We start from the raw sequence: 25713 nt of genomic DNA, 5'->3' as shown, positions 1-25713 counted from the left end.
TAGTAATATTTGTTGAACATGCATCTATTGAACAGTAGTAAAATACAAATTTCATTGCACTTGAGGAGTTTGTATGTTTTCACTGGAGCTTAATAAGAAAGATACCTTGTTTTCTGCTTTGTTTTCGTTTTCTTTCGTTCTCCGATTCAGACTGTTGTCTTCCTTTTCTCCTTTTTACTAATGTAACTTGCCTCAGAGTTAGTGATAATATAAAAAATAAAGTCATGTTTTTGTCATGGGGATTTTGTCATTCATGGAGGAAGATCAAGACAGACTGTCAAAGTGATGTTAACCATTTTCAGAGGTATGAAAACATGAGCTTAGAAAGTCCAGGAGAGACTGTAGCATGAATACAAGAAAACAATTGGTTCAACTAAGACATGCTTCTATTTCACTACACACAAACTGAGATGATTTAAAGGCAAGAGTAGCTTCATACAGTGACTACCGGAGCAACCTTGAAAACATACTCTGTTTTGCCCATAGCAAAATTAATCATGTGCAGGATGGCTGAATCTGATAGGGATTTCTTATCTAGCACCTGTGGCTGCATTATCAGCGTCAGAGCCAAAAAAGACAGAAAGAACACCGGATCAGGGAGGAGTAAGGCACTATTGTTTACACTCTTCAGTATAGAAATCTTCTCAGAAGAGAGTGAGGGAACCAGGCCTGTCAGAATGTTGGTATCAGAGGAAAACGATCTATTTTTATAGAATACTTATTAAATAAACGAGCCAAAACTACAGCAGTAACGCATGATGCTTTAGGAGAGCATGTCCTTTACCTCAGTAAGATTCCCACGCAACGCCAAACAGGCAGCTTGGGCTATGTGGAAAACATAAAAGCAGACGGGTTGATCCGGTACAACTTAAAGTAGCCACTTCTATCCTTGATTCATCTTTGTCCTTTTAGGTCTCAAAATTTCCAGCTTCTTAATATTTAAAAGAACTAAATAATAAAAGCTGATGGGAGACAATTAGAGAAACACTGGCAGAATGGTAAATAGAAACTTTTTCCCCCAAAGCAATCTAACTCATTGAACAAAAATAAAACTGTATCTTGTGAGTGGAAGGAGGTAGACTGGTTTTCATTATTATGTATCTAAAATATAACCTCTCTTATATATAATCTCGTTCAAATATAATCTAATTTTACCAAGCAAGAATTAAATCTTTTTTGGATGATGAGTGAAAGGTGTATCATTATCTTCTCTTTTAAATATGATCATATATTGCCAATCAAATGTCTTAAGATATTTAAGATATGTATTTACTCTTATAGAGTAAAATTTAGGATTTTTAGGAAATATTTGTTATCACATATCCTAATGATATCACCTTATATGACATTCTACTAGTATATCTAAAGTCACCAACGACCTAAAATACATTTTGTTTTCTATTTCGTTCATATTTATTATTTCCTTAATTTTAAATTCATGAAAAATGCTTCATATTAGATCTAAAGTTGTAAGAAGTACGTGGCAGCTCTCTGTTAAATGTGTGAAAATTAAACTCAAAGTGTGGATAAGATTTGAAATGGAGTTATTGAGGAAATGAGGAACACTCCTGTCCCTGGGTCTTGTTAAAAATAGGACAGAGTGTCATCCGTCTGGGCGAGTTGGGTGTGGTCCCGACTGGAGGCAGGAGGATGGACTAGAATAGATGACCGCACACTATCCCTGACGTCCTGGGGACTCTATGATTCTAGAAATGCTTACACTTGGCACCATAAGAGTAAATGAGTGAAAAACTCTTCTGAGTTTGTATTGACCCATGAGGGCCTGAGAAGTAAACACATCTTTCATTCCTGTAACTGAAAAACACCTAGAATATATGGGTAGCCTCCTTTTACCCAATCGATATATTAGACATAGTGGTGCTAGAAAGGATCCCAGAAATTAGCCAGCTTTAGGCAGACCTTCACAAAAGTGTGTGGCTCTTAATTTAAGAAACTGAATTCCCTGGGAATCCGGAAAGTGTACTATTTAAAGGAATTCTATATTGAATCCTTTCATTAAGAAAATATTCACCCTTGGTTTTGCTTTTTTTGTTTGCCCACAGTTCTGGTTTTCCTAAAGTGAGATGTATTTGTAGAGTACTGTCTTAATTTTCACCAGTACATTAAGAATTGTTTTAAATGACTGAATATTTATTGACTGTACCGTTGTGTAGCTATTAAAATTAAAACTATAAAAAGTATACAACATAGGAAAGTGGAAATGAAATATTACACGAGAAAGGTAGAATTTGAAATTGTGCACTTGCTGGTTACAAATATATAAAAATCTTAATTATACCGGAATGAAGATCAGAAGCAGCTTTTACAAGATAAGGGTACAGAAAATTTACAGAAATGTGCCTACCGATTTCAAAATTAATTTAAATGTGATTAACTGAACCATTCATGTTTTCTGTTGGCTCTTTGCTTGAAGTGAAATAATGAGGCATACTTCACTGAGTAAGAACCCAGTTCAAATCCTGATTCTGTCAGTCTGAAGCCTTGGGCAAGATGTAACCTCACACAGCCTTTGTCTTCTCACCTGAAAACCCAAAGATAGTAACCTACAAAGCAGGGTGATTGAGAGGATTAAGTGAGATAGCATTTAGTAAGTGGTATTGTGTAAGAGCTATCAAATGTAAAAGACTCATGGAAGTCAAATGTAAGCATGACCACCAGCAAGCCAACTAGAAAATGGATGTTTAGCAGGCTGGATCCCGGTGGGGTAGGGGTGCCCTGACCCAGCTATACTTTGTCCATTCCCTACCAACACCAGTTACCCTCTAGGCAATCTAGTCTCCCTGCACAGCATTCATTAAGGGGTGTTAACTCCACCCTTTGAGCACTTAAGAGACCCATCTTTCAAAGCGTTGGAATATCCTGATGATTTCACAGCAGTAAACATCACTGCCCTATAATCGCATTATCCAGGAATCTAACTTCCTTCTAAATCTCAGGGAACAGGTACTGGTCTTCTGAATGGTAGATTAGATTTCCTCCTCCCTCAAGGCCAGACATCTCCCGAATACAAGGAAATCCATCTAAAATATCTTGACAGTGCAGGATTACTCGCATTTCATTATCATTGCTGTGTCAATCACAATATATACCAAACACAGAGAGTCCTGACAAAGACTGGACAGCTTACAATCACTGCATTCTGCAATGCACATACAGGAAATGGAAATGACCAGGTTTCATGTGAGCTGGAATTTAGTCCACCAGACGGATTTACTATCTTGCTTATGTTCCAAAACCCATTCAAGTGGGAAGGTTGCAAACATAAGAAGGTTCAAACAATTCTAGAAGCATAATCTGATAGACAGTAATGTCCCCCCAAAAGTGTAGGTGAACAACTTGGTGTCAATCTGATTGAAAGCTATGTGAATTTTAGGCCCCTAATATTGTTCAATATTCCTTAGTAGTGATGAAATGGAATTGGGAAAATTCTCAATTCTGGTATGATGCCAAATATGACAAGATTATTAACACTTAAAAATATACAAGAAGAAAATTGAAAGCATTCTTCATAAATTAGAGATATGTGTAAACAAAGAATTTTGATAGAAAAGTGCCAAGGCAACATTAACATGTGCCCTGAAATTAAAATACTCTCTACTAATGGAATAGGAGAAATTATTATCTAGACATAAACATTAATAAATGGTCTCAAGATTACAATGGAACACATGTTAAAGGTACTGATAAATCAATAGTGGATTTGTCTTGTTCCTTTTTATAATAAGAGAACATGATACTATCTTAAAAGAAGGGTGGACTGTAAGAGCTTGGTAGAGCACATACTTTATTGAGCATGAGAGAGTGCTTTATTAGACCATCCAATTGAATCATGATGTAGTAAATTATGCGGGATCTAGAAAATACATCTAAATATTAGAAAATATTTAAAGAGAAGATGAAAGGCCCGAGATTATTAGTCAATAGAAAAGATGCCTTAGTTATCACAGAGCACTGACTAAACATTATCCATCTTCCACAGGGCAGGATATGATTTCTTAATGTCAAAAATTGGAATTTAAGCACCTAGAAGGAAGGAAATGATTTCTGGATAGTAAAAAATGACTGAATTCTTTTTTTTAAAGATTTTATTTATTTATTTGAAAGAGAGAGATAGAGAACAAGCGGGGAGGAGGGGCAGAGGGAGAGGGAGAAGCAGGCACCCCGCTGAGCAGGGAGCCCGATGTGGGGCTTGATCCCAGGACGCTGGGACCATGACCTGAGTCGAAGGCAGCCGCTTAACTGACTGAGCCACCCAAGTGCCCCAGAATGACTGAATCTTGAATAAGTTATTGAAGGAAGTTATGTGACCCTACAAAGTCTAGAGGTCAGGGGCGCCTGGGTGGCTCAGTCGTTAAGCGTCTGCCTTCGGCTCAGGTCATGATCCCAGGGTTCTGGGATTGAGCCCTGCATTGGGCTCCCTGCTCAGCGAGAAGCCTGCTTCTCCCTCTCGTACTCCCCTTGCTTGTGTTCCCTCTCTCGCTGTCTCTCTCTCTGTCAAATAAATAAATAAAATCTTTAAAAAAAGGTCTATAGGTCATTGACAAATAAGCTCTGCTTAATGTGAGCTAGTTTGATGCTTATGAAATTCAAGCTGTTAGACCAGAGCATGTCTAGAGGTTTTAGCCAAGTCTTACGTGTTGTTAACATTTTGACTTATTTCCTAGTTTCCGTCCGCTGCCCTCTTTTCTGTACATGTTCTCCTTAGGTGACCTCATCCCTTCCCTTGGTTTTGACTACCAGCCAGATAGGGTGCTGACCCCAAGCTTACCTCCATCTCTGACCCCTCCTCTTAACTTCATATCCATGGTATAAATACTTGCTGGACACATTCACTCACATATTCACTGGCACCTCCCCCAACAAATACTTTTATACAAATGTTTATGGCAGCACTATCCAAGATAGCCAAAAGATGGAAACAACCCAAGTATCCATCAATAGATGAATGGATAAACAAATTGTGGTATAAACATATGATGCAATATTACTCAGCCATGAAAAAGAATGAAGTACTGATACATGCATTCTACAATGTGCTCAAAAACATGCTTAGTGAAATAAGCCAAACCAAAAAAAGCCACATGTTGTATGATTCCATTTATGTGAAATGAACAGAAGTGGCAAATCCACAGAAAGAGAAAGCAGATTGTTAGTTGCCAGAGGCTGGGGAGAGAATGGAGAATAGGAGTGATTGCTTAATGGATAATTTTCTGAATTAACTTCCATGTAGCTTACAGTGTTTCTCATATGAGTAAGTAAAGTAAGTAAAACAGTAAGTAATAAGAATGTGTTCATTTAAACTTTCTATATACATCATGACATATAATGTATGTGGTATGGGTAGTCACATTGAAGATGGCCTCCAACGATCTCCATTCCTGGTATTCACATTCTTTTATAGTCAGTCCCTTGCCACATTGTAACTAATAAAATATGGCAGGATTGATATTATGTCACTTCTGAGATTAGGTTATAAAAGACACTGTAGCTTCTGTCTTGGCTGTCTCTGGCTCAGGCACTCTCTCTTTCTCTCTCTCTCTCCTATGGAGAGGTTCACATGGAGAGAAACTGAGGATGCAGCCAATAGCCACATGAGTGAGTTTAGAAGTGGATCCTCCAGCCCCAGTCAAACCTTCAGGTGACTACAGTTTCACTTGATAGCTAGGTCTTATGGGGACCCTGAGCCAGAATCATCCAGCTAAACCACTCCCAAATTCCTGACCCTCAGAAACCATGTGAGATAATGAATGTTTATTATTTAAGTTGCAAATTTTGCAGTAATTTGTTAAGCAGCAATAAATAACTAGTACAATTATTAAAACTCAACAGAAACCACGGCAATTTTTTGGAACTTAGACCAATAAATGATTTTTTTCAGGGAGGAGTGTTTTATCACTAACATTATTTAGTGATAAAAGGGTGCATAGTGATAATACAAAATAAACTGACTTTAGTTAGCTTTCTTATTGCTTTGAAATTCTGCACAGATAATGCACCCCCTTATTGTCTGTACCCAGACTGAAATGGTCCCACTGCTCTCATATATCCTGGCTTAGTTTAGCCATTGTCATTCCTTCCCTGAAATAGCTGGAGTTTCTGATTCTAGTCTCGCCCATCCACATTGAATGTATCTACCACAGTGATAGCAATGTAATCTTTCTAATCATAAATCTGACCTTATAACTCAGATTGCAATTCAGATTGTATAAAACCCCTTAATAACTCCCTTGTGCCTACAGAATAAAGCTCAGGTGATTTACAAAACTCTTCATTTCTGCCTTTGCAGAAAAATTTCGCTTATTGCACAGTAGTATTCTAATAAGATTGCCATGATCTGGCCCCACTTAAGCCTCTCCCGCCTCACTCCCTATTCACCTCTGCATGTACTTGTCATTGTAAGCCATAATGAAAGATTTGTAGTTCACTAACTATACACATACTCTTTTGCACATACTGATCTTTTGCCTGGAATTCTCCAATTCACCTCTACCCTTACTCCATTGTAATTGTATCTCTATTTACTCAGTAAATTCATTTCTTCTGCCCATAAACTATAGCTAAAAAAAATGTCTTTTCTTAGAGAGGCTTCATTGGTCTTCTTCAGTCCAAATAAAGTGCTTCCTCCTTATCCTGCTCACCATATTCTATAGCAATCGTGCATTTACATGTCTGTGTTCTCTACTAGACTGAGAACCACTCAAGGACAGGAACAATATTTAATTTGTCCTTAGTGCCCTGTTGATTACCAGTGTCAGCCCACCCAGTATACCTGTGCTACACAATGCAATGAATAAATATTGAAAATTAAAGCAACAACAGCAACAAAAACTATCCACTCTCACAACAACCTAGCTAGCATACTATTGTAAATTTTACACAAACATTTCCATATTTTTACATAAATTATCAATTTCTATTCATAATATTAACATGGTTTAGCATTCTGAATTTGTTTTTGTTTCAGATAGCTTTTACTGCTATCTGTTCAAGCTCACTAATCTTTTCTTCTGCAGTGTCTAAGTTGATATTAATCTTTTCAAGTACACCTTTCATCTCAGGCATTGTTTTTCCATGAATAAGTAGAGATCATAACTACAAGTTAAATGTACCTTTTCTAGTAAGGTTGTCAGCTAGAATGTGCCCCTTCAGGCTATAATACATAAATCATCTTTCCTTTCTTTCTTCGGTCCTACCTTCTTTCTTTCCATCCTTCTTCCTTCATCATTCCCTTAAAAAGAAATTTATCGACATAAGTTTCTTTCAAATTAGCGACAACTTAGTTCATCACGCTGGTGTTTCTGGTGGTGATGCTCGGGGCAACAGTGGTGGAAGAGGTGGTGAGGGTGATGGCAGGCTCGGAGAAGGAAAAGGGAGAGGAGACAAATGAGGGGAGGAAAAGGAAGAAAAAGACGAGGGAAAGGAAGTGATAAAAGGGAGAAAGAAGAGAAAGAGGAAAGACATCTGAAAGGAAATTCAATCTAAGTGGGAGGGTAGTACTGAACAATATGAAGCAATAGGACCTTCAGCATCAAAAGTCCTGGGGTTTTGCCCTAGATTTTTAACTTACCATAGAGAACTACCTTAGTGAGGCCAATCATTGAGTATCTCTGAGCCTTGGTCTTTTTTCCATACATGGAATCACTAATAATAACTAATGCTTTTGTAGTGTTTAACCCGTGCCAGGCACTATTCTAAGTGCCATTTGTATATGAACTCACTTAATCTTTCAACAACCTCATTTTACCCTGTCCCAGCTAGGGAGTGGGACAGCCAGCTTTAAACCTAGGCAGTCTGACTCCAGAGTCTGTGCCCTTAGTAAAAATACCTACCTGGAAGGATTTCAGGGAAGATCAAAGGAGGTAACTCATGTGAGAGGGTTTGCAAACTAAAAAGTAATTATGATGTTAAAATAATTTCAAGATAATGATGATGGCAAATGATGGTGATAAAGTCCAGGTAAGACTACAGGAAATCCTGGGAACAAAAACAAAGAGTTGCTGAGAATTCAACTATAATTTAAAACTGGAAAATGTACAAGCGTTAAGAAAGCTGAAGATGATGTTTCCTTTATGCATTCTTTCCTTCTTCCCTAGCTTTCTAATTCCACAGCAGCATCTAGTAAATAGAATCACCAATGCTGGGGCGCCTGGATGGCTTAGTCATTAAGCATCTGCCTTGGGCTCAGGTCATGATCCTCGAGTCCCCGGATCGAGCCCCACATCGGGCTCCCTGCTCAGTGGGAAGGCTGCTTCTCCCTCTCCCACTCCCCCTGCTTGTGTTCCCTCTCTTGCTGTGTCTCTCTCTCTGTCAAATAAATAAATAAAAATAGTAAAAAAAAAAAAAGAATCACCAATGCCTTCCACCTTGACTTGGTTAATAATCTATATTCCAGAGAACCTATACCCTAGAAGATAAAAATTGAATTAGAGTAGAATTTCTAGTCTTGGGTTTTTATTTTTATTAAATATTTCTATGTGATCTTGGAACATGTTATAACTTTTCATGTCAGGACTGCACTGAAGAGTATGTTTGTGTGTGTATACATATACGTATGTACATATCTCACGTATGCATGCACACTGGTTAAATCTCAGCTTTTAGGACATTCTTTGTTCTATCCCATTTTTAAATACTTGAAAAAAAATCTCCAACATCTAAGAATGGAAACGACTAAATAGTTGCCTTTAATCTGGGTGGGGGGTTAAATTTTTTTTTTTAAAGAAAGAAATGGGGAAAGGAAAAAATTCTCTTCTCTCTTTGGAGTCTTTCTTTCTTTCTTTCTTTCTTTCTTTCTTTCTTTCTTTCTTTCTTTCAGATTTATTAATTTATTTACTTGACAGAGAGGGAACACAAGCAGGAGGAGCTGCAGGCTGAGGGAGAAGCAGGCTCCTCGATGAGCAGGGAGCCCGATGTGGGACTCGATCCCAGGACCCCGAGATCATGACCTAAGCTGAAGGCAGATGCTTAACTGACTGAGACACCCAGGTGCCTCTCTTTGGAGACCTTCTGTAAAAGGTCTGTTATTGGAAAGCACACTGGAAACATCCTCATTAAAAGAGCCTCAAAATTTTGGGAACACAAGCACCTTTTCTTGACCTCATCTGTGAAGTCATAAAATCACAGCCTACCTCACATAGGCATCTAAACATACTGCTACATAGGCAGGCTATTTTAAAAAGTGAAATTACCCTCAGTAGACACATGTTTAATAACATGATTTTGTTGGTTCTCTTAAAACATTTTTTAAAAAGTCATGCCATTAAATGATTTTTATCAAAAGCATTTTAAAAACCTGGAAAGTAAGGGCACACCATTTTACATCTATCTCTAGGAAACACTGACCTCCACAAAATCCAAATTTCTAACCAAAATTGGCTCAAGGACTGCTGGCCTATAGAAAAGAAATCAGATAATAAGGTGAGAGAAATGTTTTCCCTTCCCATTCCACTGGCTTACTCCCTTGACTCCTGAAAATTTTTAATTAGTTGGGGATTTGAGGTCATCAAAGGTTATAATAATACTTATAAGAGAACTGTTTACAAACAGATTCTTAAGATGAGCTAATAAATAGAATAAAACCATGGTTCCTTGAGGGTAGAGTCCATATCTTTACTTGCCTTTAGAGCCTATCAACAAATAGTCTCTTGCACACAGATGGTGCTTACTGCATGCTCACTGGATGAATTAATTAGTTTCTAAATTATTTCATTTGTCCCTTGGTGGAGATGATCATCTGTGTTAGGTCAGTTAAAATGATAAAGAGGTGGAATCTTCTTTATGGACCACCCTTTCCAAACAGAGCTGTTTCTGGGAATGTATGTCCTAGATAGTAAACTGAGTCCTTAGTTTCACCACGTTCTTAGATACCAGCACCCAACTCCATGAATTACTTGCTAAATTTAGGACATAGTAGTCCATCATCATCAACGTTAATAAATATTCACTGTAATGGAGTGCCCTCCACTGTGCCCAATTTTAGCTCTCAGTAAATTTATCAAAAACAATTTTTAGTTCATGTATACTTTTTGTCTATTTCATTTCTTGGTTGGAGTTATACAACAATATGGTGGGAGTTGAAAGGAGCAGGCATGGAGGGTAGGAAAGAACCACAAGCCAAGAGGTAATGTAGAGGAAGGGGATGAATCTGGAAAAATGGGAAGGATCTGGTCAAGAAGGGAGTTGTGAGCTGTGATAAAAAGTGTGAACTAAACAGTGCTTCCCAAACTCCAATGCAGGATAGGGGACACAGTCTGAGAATTTTTAAATTCGTGTTTTATTTTGATAAAAAAACATGTTTAAAGAATATTCCACTTATAAAGATAATATGATTTTTGTTTCTTAAGGCAGGAGTCTACAAAATAGGGCCTAAAGATAAATATCTAAGAAATATCAAGCTAGAAGATTTATACAGAACCTTCTTGAAGACTGTAAAACAATCCCCTGTTCATGACAAAACTTCATTGTGCAGTCAAACCACTGGTTCCCTTTTATCTACATTCTTATTTGTTTAAGCCTCTCAGACTTCTAACATTTATGTCAGTCACACTTTCACCTTGCAAAACCTGGCCTTTCTATTTTAAGTGTTCAGTCAATGTATTACAGACATCACCTAGTTACCTAGTGTGGAAGCAAGAGTACTCACCATCAGTAATTCTCTAAGTTCTGTGTGCAGTCTTTCTAATGAATCTAAATCCCATTTCTAGTTCGCTAATGCTCTACTACAGTGGGGGTTATAGCAAACTTTCTCATCTTATCCTTTGATTATTTTAATACTCTTTGGCAGATGGCATTAGAGCAAAGGCATTAATCAATGCTAATTGGTTTGGTCCATTTCCATAGTTAAAAAAAAAAATGTTTACCCTTGGTTTTAAGTGAAACCAGACTGGAGATCTCGGATGGGACAATTTGTGCTTCAATGTCTTTTTTTTTTTTTTTAAGATTTTATTTATTTATTTGAGAGAGAGAATGAGAGACAGCACAAGAGGGAAGAGGGTCAGAGGGAGAAGCAGGCCCCCCGCCGAGCAGGGAGCCCGATGCGGGACTCGATCCCAGGACCCTGGAATCATGACCTGAGCTGAAGGCAGGCGCTTAACCGACTGAGCCACCCAGGCGCCCCTGTGCTTCAATGTCTTTAACTGGCTGCTGCTTCTGCATGGACACAGCTCACCACCTTTCACCTCACACGAGCTTCTCATGGCTGACCCATTCTCTTCCAGCCTGTCTCCTCAAAGAGGTTTTTCCTGACAACTCTCCTTAAAATTTCTAACCCAACTCTCACAAAGTTGGTCTCCTCCCATCATACTGTCACTTTCTTCATAGAGTTTACCACAATTTACTGTTGTTTTATTTCTGTCTCTCTCACTAGATGGTAAGCTCCATGCGGGCAAACACCAAGTCAACTGCATCCCCAATGATATCTATATGTGTCCTGCTTCTAGAGGATGCTTCTTAAATGTTGGCGAAGGTGTAAATTACAGATTCTCTTGGGGAACATCACTCAGTGGCTCATGCTTTCCTAGGGGTCATCTTGGCACAAATTTCATTAAGAATCTTTCATGAGCTCCTTCTCCCAAACATGCTAAGTATGAAGAACACATTTCAAAGAATTTGTTATTTAAAAAAAAATTTTTTTTTAAAGAGCAAGCCAATGTGGGTTTGTTAGAGAAATAGCTGATCCAGGTTTGGGCATGAGCTGTACAACAACCTGGGACAATTTTATCAAACAAGAAAGCAAAAAATCTATCAGACTATTGGGATATGGTTAAAAAAAAAAAGAAGACACAGGAGCGAAGTCAAAGAGTCTCCCATTGGCCAAAGATGGGACAATTTGCACACCAATAAGAATAATGACTGTCATGGTTTGGAACAAATAAAATATGTAAAAACCTCTAAGTTCAGAATATTATTTAAAACTGGTTAGCTTTGGAGTTTCCTATGGCATCAACTCATTATTCTGAAAATTAGTAAATAGGGAAAAATTTATCCTGCTTTTCCTCTGCTAATTGTATTTCAAGTTAACCCAAGAGTTTGAAAAAAATTCTTCTCCATAGACAATTTCCAACTAATAAGTACAAAAGAAATGATAAAATTTTAAAAGCATAATTCTGTCACACCAAATGAAATAATGGGTTAAGGTAACACTCATGAATGACTATTAAAACCATGGAACTTTTTAATGGATAAATCAGACTGATAATACCCAGAACTTCTGATCAATCTTAGTATCACTAAAAATGACAATCAAGCATTATGTGTCTCCTGATGTGATATGATGCATATCACATCACCTATGTATGTTCAGCTCCATCTAGGAAGCATTCTTTGCCAAAAAAAAAAAAAGTGAACCTCAATGTAATGAAACCTCTAGAACTAACCATCACTTTAAATGACACCAGGAGGTTAAAATCAGCCATGTGGGACATTTTATAAAACAAACACCCTGATTTCTTTAACAAATAAACAACAAATTAAAAAGTGAGTGGGAGCGAACTTTTATATATTAAAAGAGGCTTATGTGATACATCAACCAAATTTAAGATGTGGACATTGTTTCAGTCGATTTAAATGAACTACAAAAGTGATTTTTAGATAACCAGAGAAAAATGAACAAGAATGGGGTATGAGTTGATCTTAATAAATTATTACGAACTTTGTTAGGTGTGATCATGATATTGTGCTAAAAAAAGTTCTTATTCGTTTGAAGTAGATATTAAAATAGTTGCAGGTGAAACAACATGATGTTTGGGATTTGCTTCAAAATACTACAGAAAAATAAAAGCATGTTTGTGTGTGTGTGTGTGAGTGGGTGTGGGTGTGGGTACGGGTGTAACAAGATTGACAAATGGTAAGTGTTGAAGCTGACTCATTATTCTCTCTGCTTTTGTATTTGTTTGAAAATGATCGGGATTAAAATTAAAAGCTGAGTTTTGTTTTTAAAATGTTTTAGTATAAAATATGGCAAACATACAAAAAAGTCTATGAACCTCTTAAAGAAAAACATTGAAATATATTCCTATGTATCCACAACCCAATGCAAAACATGAAATGTTACCATCTCTACCAGTCCCCTTTGGTCCCTCCCTGAATATCTCACCCGTCTCCCTCATAGATATCCACCATTCTGAATTTTCTGATATCTCCTTATTTTTCTTTGTAGAATTTTTTGTTTTACTATTCATATACCACTCTTACACAATATTTAGTTATTTTTTTGTTTCTGAACTTGATACAAATGGAATGATGCTCTATGTTGGCTTGCTTCTTCAACATCAATTTTGAAAAGATGCATGTTGATGCATTTAACTATAGTTTATTCATTTTCACTGCTGCAAAGTGTTCCATTGTGTGCATGTACCATAACCTCTTTATCCATTCAACGGTTGATAGACATTTGAATTTTTAGTATATTGTGAACATTTCAGTATTTTTCTCTTGGTGCATTTATAAATGCTTTCTTTGAGGTATGTACCTACATGCAGAATTACTGCGTCATAATATACATGCAAATGAAATTGGGCAATGCCAAACTGTTTTCTTAAAACGGTGGTTGTACCAATTCACTTTTTTGGAAAGCAGTTTTCAAGATTTTCCCCTCTTCCATATCTTCACCTAACAATATTTTCAGTCTTATTTTTTGTCAATCTGGTAAGTGTGAAATGGTGTCTTATTATTATTTTAACCTGCATTTCCTTTATTATTAATGAGTGTGAGCATCTTTTCACAAGTTATAGGAACATTTGAACTTCCTCCTCTGAAATGTGCATTAGTCTTTTGCTCATGTTCTAAAAAGTTGTTTCTCTTTTTCTTATTGATTCCAAGGAGTACTTTGTATCTTTTGTATATTAACTTTCTATAGTTTTATGGATTAGACATAACTATTTTGTGGCTTGCTTTTTCACTTTATAGAATCCTTTGATGAACCAGTGTTCTCAATTTTCAGGTAGTCAAATTGATCAATCTTGCACTCTTGGTCACCTTATTAAAGGAATCTCTCCCTACCTCAAGGGTATAAAGATATTACCCTACATTATCTTCTAACACTTTTATCATTTTGTTTTTTAATTTAGGTCTTTAATTCACTTGAACTTTTTTGTTTCCCTTTTGTGAGGCAGGGCTCCAATTTCATTTTTTCCATATGGATAGCCAATTGACCTAGAATCATTTATTGAAAAGCTCATTCTTTCTCCACTGCCCTGCAATACCAATTCAGTCATAAATCAAGTGTCTACATAATTGTGTGTGTGCTTCTGGGTTCTTTAACACAGGCTGAATTGTCATCATCCAGAAAAAAGTAGAACAGTCTAAGTTTGGTAATTTCCCTTATCACCTCAAGCCTTTCAAACACAAGTTCCTAAAACACAGGTTAGTTCATGTCAGTTCTCTGCTCAAAAACATTAAAGGGTCCTACATTGAAACAATGTAAGGAACTTTAAAGCTCCCCTCACTAGACAGTGAACCATTCTGACCTTCAGATTTACATTAACCTCAACAATGCCCACCAGATAGCAGAAGCTCAGTAAATACTAGTTTCTGTATAGGATTTTACATAGGCTGTTAATTTTTTTTTTTTAAGAGAACACGATTTGTCTCCTGGCATATCCAAAATGTTCTCATCTGAACTTATATTTATTTTGTTTTGTCAAAATGTATAACCTTAAAATTTGTCTAAATCATATAAGATTATAAGGGTTTCATGTCACTGTTTCTTTGTCTTAAAGTATCTTATTAACCTGCTTTGAAATGTAACCGTATAAAAATATAACTGTTTAAGAAAATCACGCATTCCATTTCAGTCTGATTTACCTTTTGTGCTGTTAGGAAAATAGACTCTCAGAAAACCAAAATGACAAAACAAAGTAATCAAGGTCTATTAAATGAATTTTTATTACATTTTATTAGATGTGCAAGAACTCCAATTTGGAGGTGATTTCTTACTTATCCTATTATACATTTTGGTATTATCTCTTTTGGAGCTAGAATATAAAAGTCTTCTACAGGCAGCTTCAGGAACCAATTAAGTCCATTAAATTATATCCAGTTACGTAGTGAACTGGACCACGGCTGTCTGGGGCTGTCTAGAACTGTGACAATTAGGAGATGGAGAAAGGCAGAAAGAGAGATTGATTTTATATGTCACTGAAGCACACTGCAACAATATGCCAGTGTGACTTTCAAAATGGCCTTAAAATATTCCAAACTCAGGGAGTTTCCTTGCTCCTGAGTGGGAGTTGACAGACTGTCTGGCAGCATTAGAAAGAGGCAGAGAAAAGCTGATGTCTATATTGTGTCCTCTGATAATAACATTCTGCCTCTCTGCGGCACCTCCCCTTAGAAGGGTCCGTCTGTTTGTTGGGAGGTGTGTGTGCGTTTCAGAGAGCTAGCCTCCCCTTGTGCAGGGGGCATGATTTCACCTCTCACATCTGGGAAACCCAAACCGAAGGACACTAACCCTCCCAAGGTCACCTAGAAAATTAGTGTTGTGGCCTGGGGGGTGGGGGGAGCAGAACCCAAGTGTCCCGACTCCAGCTTTGTGGTTGGACACTAAATCATTTTCGATCTCTTGTTAAAAAAAAAAAAAAATCGTTGGGCGGGGGAAGTGAGAAATTGATCAGTTTTCCTCTGCTTTCCCCTTACTTCCCCTCCCCCTTATGAAGCTAAAAACTCAGGAAAGAAAACGAGGTGTCCACTTCGCAGTTTTTAAGCTGGGTCCCCAAGCTACCCCCACCCCCGACACAAAGCGATCCGGGCTCCCAGGGTTTCCGCCCGTCCAACCGCGAGCCCCGGAGGTGAGGAGTGGTTAAAACTCAGCCCTCACCTCCAGCGGGTCCCGGGCTCCGCGGCGCCCAAGCCCCGCCCCGCGCGCCCTTCCCCCACCGCCTCGGCGCGCCAGCCCCTCTCCCCTCTCCCCTCTCCCCATCGGGCGCACCCACCCCAGATGCCGCCCGGCACCGAGCGTAGCCGCCGCCGCCGCCGCAGCACTTTCCGCTTGTACTGATCACCTCCGAGCCCCGCTCTGCCTGCTCGCCCGAGCGGAGCGCGGCCCGCGCGCCAGCCCTTGGCAGCCTCGGAGCAGTCGGGCTCCGGGAGGCAACTCCGTGGGAGCGCCCTGTCCGGGGTGCCCTCTCCGCTCTGCAGTGTCTTTCTCTCTGCCTGGGAGGAGGAGGAGAAGAAAGAGGAGGAGGAGGAGGACGACGACGACGACGTCTGGTCCGGGCTGGGAGGTGGAGCAGCGGCAGCCGCCGCCGCCGCCGCCGCCGCCGGAAAGGGAGAGGCAGGAGAGATCGAGACTTGGAAACCCCAAAGTGCCCGCGACCCTGCACGGCAGGCTCCCGGCAGGCTCCCTTCCAGCTTCATGGGCAAAGTGTGGAAACAGCAGATGTACCCTCAGTACGCCACCTACTACTACCCCCAGTATCTTCAAGCGAAGGTAAAGGGGAGCCGGGGGCGGGGGACGCCGGGGGCGCGCGCGGGCCGGGCCCGGGCAGGGGCGCGCGCGACGAGCCCCCGCCACCCCCGGCGGAGTTGATGGAGGGTTGCTAACTATAGCGCTGGCCTGGGTGGCGCGGGGCGGCGCGTGGGGCGGCGCGCGGGGCGGCGGCTGCCCGGGAGCGGAGTGCGGGGATCGGGTTACAGAAAGCCGTGGGGGGAGAGACTAGACAGGAAAGAGCCGCCGGCCCCCTCCTGGCCCGGGAGGCCGGGAGGGTCGCGGGGCCGAGCGGCGCCCCTCGCCGAACCTTGGCGGTTCGGCTGCGGACGCTTGGGGCCCCGCGGCGGGCCCCGCGGGCGGCGCGGCTTTTCGACCGCTTCTCCTGGGCCTCGCCCTGCGAGCGGTAACTCCTGCCTTCCCTCGGAGTGGTGCGCAGCCTCCCGCCCCCCCAGGGACGCCCCTCAACCTCCCGCGCGCGCGACGACTGGGGCGTGAGGGGGGGCGGTGGGGGAAGGACGGGGCATTTTCTTCCCCGCCTCCGGGCCTTGCGCGCCCGCCCCTCGCCTTGATCTTTGTGCGGTGTGGCACTTCACCTGGTTACTGATTTCTACTTTTACGCTGGTGTTTTGGGTAGAAAAGTGGCCAAAGTTCACTCACCGTTCATTGATGTCCTTTTTAATCTTCCCTGTAGCTTTTGCAAAGGAGGGACAATGGGCAGATTTAGTGCAGAGAAAGAAGTGACTTTAGTTTAGAAGAATACTACCGTGTATGTGGACCACAGATCCATTTCCAATGGTGCTGTCTCAAAAGTGGCCTTGGAGTACTCTTAGGTAACACAGCTGGTGACATATAGCCATACAAATTGCAACTGACTTTCTGGGGACCCTGGGTACCTTGTTAGTGGGCCTACCTTTTTACAGTAAGATTTGAGGCATTCCGAACGCATTAAAAAATACATTCATGTATGTATGTGTGTATGTATGTATGTATGATTGTATGTATTGGGCCCATGAAGAGTGAGCGTCTCACTGCTTTGGAAGCTTCTCTCATAATCTGGGAGGGTTGAAGTTGGATGCATCAGCCTTCTTCAGCGATTAGCATCTTCTATCACTACTCCGGGTGCCCTTCTAGATCACAAAAGAATCAAGTATGGATGTAGTGCTTGAATTTCCTTTGGTAGGTTGTAATCATGTCCTCCTTGCTGGCCGAGGACGTTCCTGGCCTGGTGCAAAGAATCTCTGATTCGAACTTGATAAGCTTTCCTTTCTTACAGTGTGTGTGGTCCATGTTATGTACCTACAACATAGCTCTGTATTTGCTCACATAAAAAAGGACACTTGTCAGCACTGAGACCAGAAATTTTCTAGCAATCAAGGGCCTCCTTTTTACTCCCCCCAATTTGCATCTTACTTTGGGTGGCCAGAAAGCAGCAAGATGGTAGAAGCGAGGATACCCAGTATTCATTTCTGTGTAGTCCCCACATATTTGTTTTCAGGGACCCAAGTAGGCGCTCATTTTTTTGTGAGCTACATTGTAAATACGGGTTGTTCAAAGAAATTTTGAGGTATAATCAATGCATTACCTTTTTGATATCATATATGTTTAATGCACTTGTTTAAATTATGCAGCATTGGGTGCCTAAAGGAAGCCTATTCAACGCTTAACCGTATGAATAATAAATACGAACACTCAGGTGCCGAAGAAAAAGGGCCATGTTTCTACAGGCACATTCACCTTAGTAATTTTTATGTACCATTAGTAAGTTAGAAACCAAGTACATAGCATTTAATATAGCTAATGCAATGCCATTTGGCTCTTTTTGCCCCGTAAATAATTGAAGAGAGAGACGAACGGCGAGAGCCTGCTCTAGTAATTAGGGTCGGAGCCCAGAAAGCTTTAGGGCTCATTTTCTGAAAGTGTGCTTCCTGCATAAAGCATTTAATATTGATTTGTGTTACAGTAAATGACATTCTTAAAACATATCTTGCTGTTTCTACTATGAAATCTGAAATCCTATTACTCTTGAATTTCATTCTTTCAGGAGAAAGATGCACATTACTGACTTGACCTATATAACATGGTATTCAAGTTCGACAATTAAACCTAAATTCCCTATTGTAAAGAATCTTCATTATCTCAGAAAGGGACATCTCCTAAAATGTAAAGTGACTACGTGCAGATTTTAGGTAAGCACAGTTTGAAACACCTAGCTCTGTTTTTTTCTCCCTGACATATTTGTTGCTAACATGGTAGTATGAGTCAATTTAAAAAAGAGAGAGAGAGAGAGACTTCGTTTGATTTGTAGTTAGTTTAAAAACAAGTGTTGCCTAATCTACCTAAAGGGTTAATAGTCTCACTTAGAATCTGTTGTCTACAGCGATGATCCTTGCCTTGGTGTGTGTGCCTTTTAACCTTCCTGAAACATGGGATAGAAAACATCAGTCTGTTTAAAGTACAGTGATGTGTTTGCTGTCAGAGTTGTTTTGAAACTTCTGTTTGGAAGCTATATCAAAAACTGAGGAATGGCATGGTTGTTTACAAAGTGATATCTGACTTAAACCTGCAATTGAAAGATGGATGTGATGGTTTTGAATCAAGAAAGAATACATGGATTGGATTTCTTTTCATTGGAAGGAATACATACCAATTAAAATGGCACTTGAAATGAATTTTGTTACCAGACTTAACAAAACTAACTTATGTCAAATAATTCTTCTTGAGTTACCCATCCAATCAGAGTCTGTTTTGGAAATTTTATTTAGAACTTTAACTCCATAAAAACATGTTAGTTACTTCTACGCTTATTAACAACAACAACAACAAAAATCTATGGAGCTCTGTTACAGTGTGTGACCATCTCAGTATGTTTTGTACATTGACAGAAAGAGAAAATCATTAGAAATAGAGTACAGCTGCATTAAACATAGAGTAAATCTGAGGATGCTGTGGAAGGGCAGGACATGAGGGGAAATAAAGGAGATTGTGAAATTTTCATAATATCTTAGTGTGGAGTGACACAGATTGCAAGTAACCCGATTTTACATGCTTGTTGGGTGTCTTTGTGTTCCTCTGTCAGGGTGGTCTTATCACAGCAGGCTCCCTTTATCACCTGACACGTTCATTCTAAGAGGTAGTTTGATGTACCTTCGTAAACATAAGCACATATTGTTCTAAAGGATTTTCTGAATTATATATGACCTATGCTGTGTTATGAAAAATTAAATTTGGTATCCACTTTTCAGCTACACAGACCAAAAAAACCTGATAATTTAACGTATTTTAACCTAAAGATTTGTATGTGCATATTTTCAAACATTGGCTGTCTTAATTTCACTTAGTATAAAGGCACCCCTCATGGTCTGTTTATTTCAAAGATACTACAACATACATTACTGCCAATACATGTATGCAAATACAGATGGGAATTGAAATACTTATTCTATTTCTTTTGAAGAAAGGAAAGTACAAAATGTTCTTTACATGCTTAGCTAATATTTTGTACCAGCTAAATGCAATTTGACACATTTGTGATCTTTATTCATAGTTATCAAAAGACATTTCTATAAAATATACCATATTCAAAGCTTGCTTTTAAAATTTTTATGCATAAACAGTATTGTATATGAAATGTTCTGAAACAAAAGTTTCTTTTAAAGCTATTCTTGTATAAGTGTATGCTAAAGAACATATTTGAACCTAAGTTTCAAAATGTGAAAAATATTGAGTGATGTAATTTGGGATTGTATTAATAAAGGCTGCTAGAGCAAAGTAGTTTTTCTGAATTGAATTTTCGTGTGCATTAACATTTTGTGGAATTCCTTAACTTTTACTTAGTAGCCATAGGAATAATGTATCAGTCTGTTTCTGTAGGAATTAGGGGTTATGATTTGATACATAGAGCTACTGAGTATATTAAGGTGGTTGGACCATACAGAGGGATGATATTAAGACTTAGGGAGCTCTGTGTCCTAAGAAGTAACCACATTTATACAGGGAATAAAGTTTGCTTAAATGTATCAATACAGCCATACAATATTTTACACCCTGAATACACCTTAGTTGCTTAGGTGAGTGGGATAGTGTGGCTGTCTAAAAGTGGTGTTGGAAGACTCAAGGTCATGGGACGGTTAAAATGAAGATGCATTATAATGCAATATTGTAGCATTCTTCCCTTCAGGTAGCTTTCTTTTGGATTTCCCATAGTGTCTATTTCATTTTTATATGTTGGGAGCCAAATCTTGAGCTACTAGAAAGAAACAGGAAAAGATAAGTGAAGAGAAATAGGAGAGTTTTCAATCATTTAGTATTAGTATAACCACATATACCTCATGTGGTTGGCAATCTTGGTTTTAAATTTAAGTTCAAATATGGGCAATTTCCATGTAATACAGTTTCAAGAAAAAAATGTTAAGCTTTACTGATATATTGCTCAGACTTTGTATTTTGCTTAATGGTTTATTGGACTTTAAAATTACCCCAGCTTATTTAATGAGTACTGAAATTTTAAGTTATGGGTCTTAGTTAAAGACAAAGGGGTCTTTCTTCCTTTTCTTTTTATTAAATAGAGGGTTTTCAGAAAATAAAATATTTTCCCCCATGTCTGCTTAACCAGTAAAAATCACATGAGGGATATATAGAATGGAAGGATAAGTGCTTAGTAAAATCATATTGACACTTAAATATTGTTCATTCTTTTTAAGGATGAGGAATTTTTTGTCTAGTTTGTTTTTTATTGGATGCTCAGTTCACTAACGTTTATTCTCCCCAAGCATGGTCTCCAATCCCACTGTATGTCTCTCTGCAAGGGATATCAACACCTCCTTAGTTTCTTGCCTGATCCACGGAACAGTAGGTGCTAAATCAATGCTTGTTAGTGACTATTATTATTTGGAATAAGTATATGCAAAATTTTTTTAGACCAGGAAAAAAGTTGTAGACCAAAGTCAACAAACATGATAATCCAGTCTAATTTTCTATGGAAATCTTATTATAGTTTGATTTGTGTTTTGATTTATTTTGTCCCTATCATGACAACGTTAAGCTGTTTTATGAATTGAGTAAGATCCCTAAGAGGAATCACATATTAATTGGTCAGGGCTTAACCTATGGAATCAAAGTACCTTTTTGTGCACTCTTCATTAGAGCATATAGTGCCAGAAAAAAAAATCTCCTAGTATTAGACTGAGGGGGGAAGTGTTACATGTGATGAACTGGTGATTAGCCTGGTCTTTGCTTCTTGTCAGTGGTGCCCACCTGCACAGTTCAAACTTTTTCCTGCTCAATTTTCAAGCATATTGCCTTTTTTTAAAAAATGTATTTCAGACTTGATAAAAACATTTATTCATTTAATGGATAACAACTAAAATGTAAACTAGCATTGAGTTGTCCAAAATTAGTTATCTCTCAATTACTGACTGTTGCATGACCCTAAACATGACATTCTTGGGATTAGCTTGTTATCCCATTCATTGGGATTAGAGGAATAAGCAGTCGTTAAGTGGAAGTACTATATTCAATGTAACATAGCTTTATTAAAGAAAATGTAGTAATGATATGTGAGTGATTTAAATGCAATGTCATAATATTTGGTGTAAAATCAAACAATATATTCAAAATTGAACATTGGACTTGGAGATTTTATGTGGAATTATTTTAAATGTTCTGGTTTCTCTGTTCTGTTATTTTAATGGATAAACAGTAAAACCTGATGGAAGTTGTCAGTGCCTCATGAGAGGCAGCACTTGGATGATACAGACGTTTAACAGTGGGAGCTTGGCCAGATGATGATACACAGCAAAATGTCTCCTTAGAATTAGGTGTGTGAAGCATACATACAAATTTGAGCATACACACAAATTTGATAATAGAAACTAAGCTTTTCTTTCTTTCTTTTAAAATATTTATTTATTTATTTATTTTAGAGAGAGAGAGAGCACGAGGGAGCGCTTGGAGGGGGGAGGGAGGGCATGAGCGCTTGAGCAGAGGGAGAGGGAGAGAGGCAGAGAAGCAGACTCTCTGCTGACTGCTGAGCACGGAGCTGGAGCCTGGAGCCCGATGAGGGGCTCCATCCCAGGATCCTGAGATCATGACCTGAGCTGAAACCAAGAGTCGGAGGCTTAACTGACTGAGCCACACAGGCGCCCCTAAACATTTCTTAATATGAAGGGGAAGTGTAAAGGGGATGGTGATGGCTAAGCCAAAAATAAAACGAATATGTATCTCCCATAGCTGAATTCCTTACTTTTTCTTAATGTATTTTGTCCCCTTAACATAATTACATGAATATTTTAGTTTTTCAAATAAGCACTGGAAAAGAAGTGTGTCAAAGATGGTGAGAGAGAGACAAAAAGGAGGGGGGCAAAAATCAACACCTAGACCTCCTGGGAAAGAAGACATGCAGAACTGAACACTTCCCTCTCCATATGCTGTCTTTTAGCTAATTCTTAAATGGATGCATTTGTCATTTTAGAGGATGGAGAACAGTTTCTAGATGACAAATAGGAAAACCTAAATCCTAAAAGTGAGATTAGATGTTAATATCAACAGTTAACTTGCTTATAACTCTGGTACTATAAACACAATGTCTGGCAGATGATTTCCAATGTTGGCTGTAACATCTATATTCTGGAATTAGGTTAAGTTTTTAAGCTTGTTGAAAAATTGCTGAGGTTCATGAAGGTTCACGAAGGACTGAAATACTAACTAATAGGTTGTATTTCCGGACTGATCCCAGAGCACTGTTCTCTGCACTTGATATTGGAAAAGGTTAGGGAGTGTATATCTGGTCCTTGCTCTCCAGCATCTCACCAGCTACCAGGAAAGACAAAATAGACACAATACAAGAAAGAAGTGAAGAAAAATATTTACAAAATCGTACACCCAGGAAGGGGGCATACTAAGGGTCTGAGTGACAGAGAAAGCACTAAGATATCCATCTGTGGGGTTAAAAACTCTGCCATGTGTTTTGTGAGAAAAAGTAAAGGGCAAATAAAGGCCACAATAACCTGGGAATTTTAGAAAGAAATTGGGGCATTAGATTAATGAGTGAAAATTTCTTGAATTTATAATCAGCACTGTTTTGTATTTTGTGCCCTTTTTAATCCTCTTATGAGTACTTAGAATTTTACAGAATAACACTTTTTTTTGGTACTTTACCTTAACTCCTTCGCCTCAAAGTTTCACATTCAGTTACTTTATTTTACATTATTATTTTTCAAGTTTTATGCTTATAAATGTGCTACTAAGCCAACCTATTCACTTGTGACAGGCTGAGAATATAATGCTTAAATGATGACATAATGGTTATACAGAATTGTTACTCTTACTGTTTTAAACCATTTGAAATGGTTATTTCTCCTAATTTATTAGGCTTGCTCGCGGCAAAGGGAGAAAATGTCTAGAGTTTTGTTATGCTGCTAATTATATCATCATGTGCCTGCAATCTACATGTTGATAATGTATCCAATGTGAGCTGTTATTTCTTCAGAAGATAACAGATTTTTTATTATTCATGATCTTTCATAGATAAAACAATTTATTCTTTTTATTTGGTCATTCTCAGTTTTAATTCTAAAAAAAAGCTTTCTTATCTCTGCAAATGAAACTAAGTCCTTCGGGAGTCCTATTGTCCTCTGTTTGCCTCATTGGGAAGCATGGACCCACCCTTCTGGCTGCCCATTGAGCAGCAGGTGCTATTGGGCTTCATCCCAGATGAGGAGTGATTTCAGGGAAAGGTTTTGTGCAACAAAACTAAATCATTTCATAGGTATCACAAATAATTTTTATTGATCTTGTAGGAAAAGTGCATCATACTTTCCCAGCTCTGCAAGTGTTGGCCCCATTTTAGATGATACCAGTTTTGGGTTTTGTTTTTTTTTAATCAGCTGAAAAATTTACTAATTAAAATGGGCAGAATTGGATGGATACATCATGGAATACTGCTCTTAAGTTTCTTCGTGGGTGGGGGGAGATCAAAGTTGCCAAAAATGAATTTTAGATTTTAAACTTATATTTTTATTATACTTAAGCTCCTCAAATAGCACTATACTGTTTTCCCTATTTAACACTTTTTAAACATGGTGATTTTGAGAGTTGCAATTGGTAGTATATTTGTACTGGAGAACTTCTAAGCCCTTCCTTGACTATATAGCATATGACATGTGCACTCTGGAGAGACGCAGACTCCTGGCTGAGCGATCCTGATGTGGGGCTTGATCTCAGGATCTTGAGTTGAAATCAAGAGTCAGTCATTTAACCGACTGAGCCACGCATATGCCCCAACAATAACAGCTTATAAAATAAGGTCTCAGATAAAATATTTGGTTGTAAGCAAAAGTAAATTTTATTAGAAATTTGTAATACCATCAACTTTACCTTTGTCTTCTCAACAGCATTTGGATTCATCACTAAACAGACTTTTGACCAATGCAGACATTAATAAAAAAAAATTGCCAGTTTTTATTTTCAGGTCATTAACTGATGTGTTCCCAAAACCTTCTTTGCCTCCTACAAAGCATGACTTTGATTAATTTCCATTGTTTTAAAGAATGAAGCCTTAAAAAAAAACCTTCCTAATCTCAGCCTCTTCTTAGGTTTCATTCCACATGATTATTTGCACACTTTTATTTAAACAGCCCTAAAAGAAATGGCTACCAGAAAATTTTCTATAGCAAAAATTCTATAGCTGGCAGATGATGTTTTTCTAGAGCTCTATGTGATTTGTTCAGTGATTGGGAATAACTTAACTTACAGGTGAATTGTTTTCAAGTTTGTTCTAAAAAGTTCACTTATCAGTTATTTAGAACTTGAAACTCATCTAATATATTTCATATGTAAATTGTTATTCTTAATGATAGGGTCCCCAGCCAACCTTTAAGAGCCTGTAAAAATAGCCCACTTTATAATTCACAGATAGTTGTTCCATACTAATCTCATCACAGAACCAAAGCACTGTGCTGGGCAATGTTTGGGTAGGGGGAGAGCATGAGTATTCAGAGTTGGAATTCCAGGTTCCAGGAACCCATCTTTGCCCCCTTCAGGTTAGTGGGTAAGTTTTCCTAACTCATCTGAGGGGCAGTGGGAAGACAGGAGCTCCCTTGCAGTCCTTCAGTAGGGCTTTAAGCTTCTAGGACTGGTACTGGGTTTACAGAAGAGATGGGAGGTGTGGCTGGTGAAGTCCTGTGAGGTGTGGACTCTGGAGCTTCCCCCTGCGGTGAGTGAGGCCCTGGGACCCCTCCTTATTCCTCAGTCCCTGGGAGACTAGCTTC

The 25713-nt window shown here is 38.7% G+C and overlaps 1 protein-coding gene across 5 annotated transcripts in view; it reads left to right on the top strand.

Annotated features, from left to right (window-relative positions):
* Positions 1-15930: 15930 nt before the first annotated feature.
* RBMS1 (RNA binding motif single stranded interacting protein 1) overlaps positions 15931-25713 on the top strand; it is a 209500-nt gene continuing 199717 nt past the window's right edge. The window contains exon 1 of one of the 5 annotated variants that reach the window (XM_045868764.3): positions 15931-16447. In XM_045868764.3, coding sequence (XP_045724720.1) covers positions 16373-16447 — 75 coding nt within the window. In that variant the 5' untranslated portion in view covers positions 15931-16372. The remainder of the gene's footprint in view (positions 16448-25713) is intronic. The other 4 variants (XM_045868763.3, XM_045868766.3, XM_045868768.3 and 1 more) reach the window with 4 other exon arrangements.

The sequence above is a fragment of the Mirounga angustirostris genome, unplaced genomic scaffold (genome assembly GCF_029215605.1).
Source record: "Mirounga angustirostris isolate CCGP_5_RB_7025 unplaced genomic scaffold, mMirAng1.0.hap1 SCAF_3, whole genome shotgun sequence".
NCBI classification, from domain to species: domain Eukaryota; kingdom Metazoa; phylum Chordata; class Mammalia; order Carnivora; family Phocidae; genus Mirounga; species Mirounga angustirostris.
This window is presented reverse-complemented; position numbering and strand designations above follow the sequence as displayed.